Source organism: Microtus oregoni, unplaced genomic scaffold (genome assembly GCF_018167655.1).
Source record: "Microtus oregoni isolate MIOR12 unplaced genomic scaffold, Mior012 000145F_ref0000173, whole genome shotgun sequence".
Lineage (NCBI taxonomy): Eukaryota > Metazoa > Chordata > Mammalia > Rodentia > Cricetidae > Microtus > Microtus oregoni.
This window is the reverse complement of record NW_024544795.1, coordinates 207,585-210,002: the sequence shown is the minus strand read 5'-3', so window position 1 is coordinate 210,002 and position 2,418 is coordinate 207,585. Positions and strand designations below refer to the sequence as shown.

General features: G+C 40.0%; 1 protein-coding gene across 1 annotated transcript; it reads left to right on the top strand.

The window, feature by feature from the left end:
• Nucleotides 1-629: 629 nt before the first annotated feature.
• Nucleotides 630-1,860, top strand: LOC121444875 (protein FAM47A-like). Its single transcript, XM_041646800.1, is given in 2 exon segments — nt 630-1,594; nt 1,596-1,860. Coding segments are annotated over 2 exon segments (1,230 nt in total).
• Nucleotides 1,861-2,418: the final 558 nt, after the last annotated feature.

The following is a 2,418-nucleotide window of genomic DNA, read 5'->3' as shown; positions in this document are numbered from 1 at the left end:
GGACAAAAGAAAACAGGAGGACGGAATATGAGGCAGGCTGGTTTATGTAACGAGTCATTGTTTTACTCTTCAGCAAGACAAATTCATCATCAGTAAACAAGTAGTAGAGTATTGGTTTCTCAAAATTTATTCTTAATAAATGTTCTCAAATTTTATTCTCAGTTCCACTCATGACAGTATCAAAAACATGAAATTTCTGGAATAAAATTCAGGGGGGGATACATTGTGACAGTCATACACTAAAAATGACAAAATAATACCAAGACAAAAAAAGAATACTCAAATGGAGAAATATCTTTTGATAGCTCAGAAAAGCCACTGTGGTTGAAATCAAAGTATGTGTATATATAAAGAAGTGAATACAGTATTCTCTGAAATAGTCTAAAAAGGAAGGAAACAGTTGGAAAGTCTACCCTATTCCAGGGGAGCCAAGAAGTGTATTTAGTTCTTGGACAACAGAATGGAAGGAGCCATTGTAGGGGAAGGGGTGGAGGATAGGGAAGGGTGTACTTGGTTTTGCCCATTCTAGTAGAATTTCAACCACAAGGTCCTTGTCTCTTAGCAACCTGAGTAGACTTAGGGAAGCTATCCTTTGAGGCTGGGACAGTTGCCTCAGATCCAGGGCCACCATGGGCGAGCAATGGCTGCCTTGGAATCGCCCCCGGCAAGTACTTCAGCCAATGCCTCTAGGCATGACCTCCAAGCCCTGGTTCAAGGACAGGCTGCCTTCTAAGTGTTTCCCGAAGCACAAACAGGAAAAACTAAAGTTCCCTACCTCTCTGGATGGCCGGCGCTGGGTGTTTGTGAAGGAAGGCTTGGACGATTTCAGGAAGGGCTGTCCACCTTTTGAAGGTATGATCCTTCGTGGACGCAAAGAGGGCTTTCTCCCCACAATTTCTCATAGAGTCGGCCGCAGATCCAGGAAGAGTCAGAAAAAAACGTGCCAGGACATAAGCCTGTTTTCATCGCTGTCAATGGCCCAGCAAGCACGCCAGTTGTTTGTAAAGAGAACTGAAGAAAACCTGAGCCAGCATCCTTTGGCATTCTGCCCCCTGGAGGAAGGAATTTCTGAAGATCTCTTATTAAATGTGCTGGAAGTCCTTGACCCTGACCAGAAGTTAGAGAAGAAGTGGGATTATTTTGAGGGCCACAGGAAATGGATGAATTTGGATATTGCTGCCGAGAAATGCCCTCCCTCAAAATTTGACTTGGATCCTCCAAAGTTTCCTGGGTCATGTAAACATGGTGTGCGTCATGAAAACAAGCCCAAAAAACAGGACTCTGGTGAGTCTCTTTATTACCGGTACATACCGAAAGGAGTCTATGATTTCTGTGAATGGGTCGAATCATTTGGAGACCTCGGCATTGATGAAGATTTCATGATGAAGCAATTTGACATTGGCTATGAGTGCAAACCAAGCTATGAAGATTCTGCCATCAAAAAAATTAGCCTGCTTCCTCCTGAGCTCAGGATCTGCAGCAGGCTGACCAGAGTGAAAGAGATCAGATTCTCCATACAGGAGGCAAACTTTGAAAGGAAACTCCGAAAACCAGAAGATCCTTACAAGTCCACCAGGGATAAGATTAGATATGGAGCCTTTGATGGATCCTGAAGAGTTACTTGAACTTCAAGGTGGAAGGTCTGGTAAGCCAGACATCATTGAAGACCTTTATGGAACAATTGCCTTTAAGGATTTCATCATAAGTAAAGGCTACACTATGCCAAGCATCCTTGAGAAGTTGTTTATGAGGAAAGGATGGGCTTATGACACTGTCAACACTCCAATACCAAGAGTACTAAAAGCACATGAATTGATCATGCAGAAAAAGGATGAAGATTATGATGATGAAAATGACTAGGTGGTTTTCAATTTTACTCAACTTTATTCTGTTCTCATTTCAAATATTGAACAGAATATATATGGTGAAGATAACATCATATGTGAACATCTTTTTAGAACAATATAAACTTAATATTTACAAACATTTCTCAATGAACTAAAATTAATTTCTGCTATGCTGGAACCAACATTTTATCAACTACAAGATCAACCTTCATATAGTTCTCAAATTTATCTGCTATTGAGAATATGGGATTCTTACACCAGTTACTTATAATACATAAAGACAGTAATAAATGAAAAGCAGAATTATGCTTTAGATTCAGTGACATCAATTACAGAACAATATAAATCTTAAAAGATTGGAATTGTTTATATAAAATAAGAGAAAACTTCCATAGATAAATGAAAAATTTAAAGAAATAATTATTGAAGGAGACCCCTTAGAGTGGGGACTTCCTCTTGTACCTTGGATTAGGCACAAGCCACACCCAAACACCTGCTTTCACAGATTCATTATTAAGTGGGGAAGAAAAGTTAAAGTGGCTGCTTTCTGATTCAGGCAAGAAAAACAGCA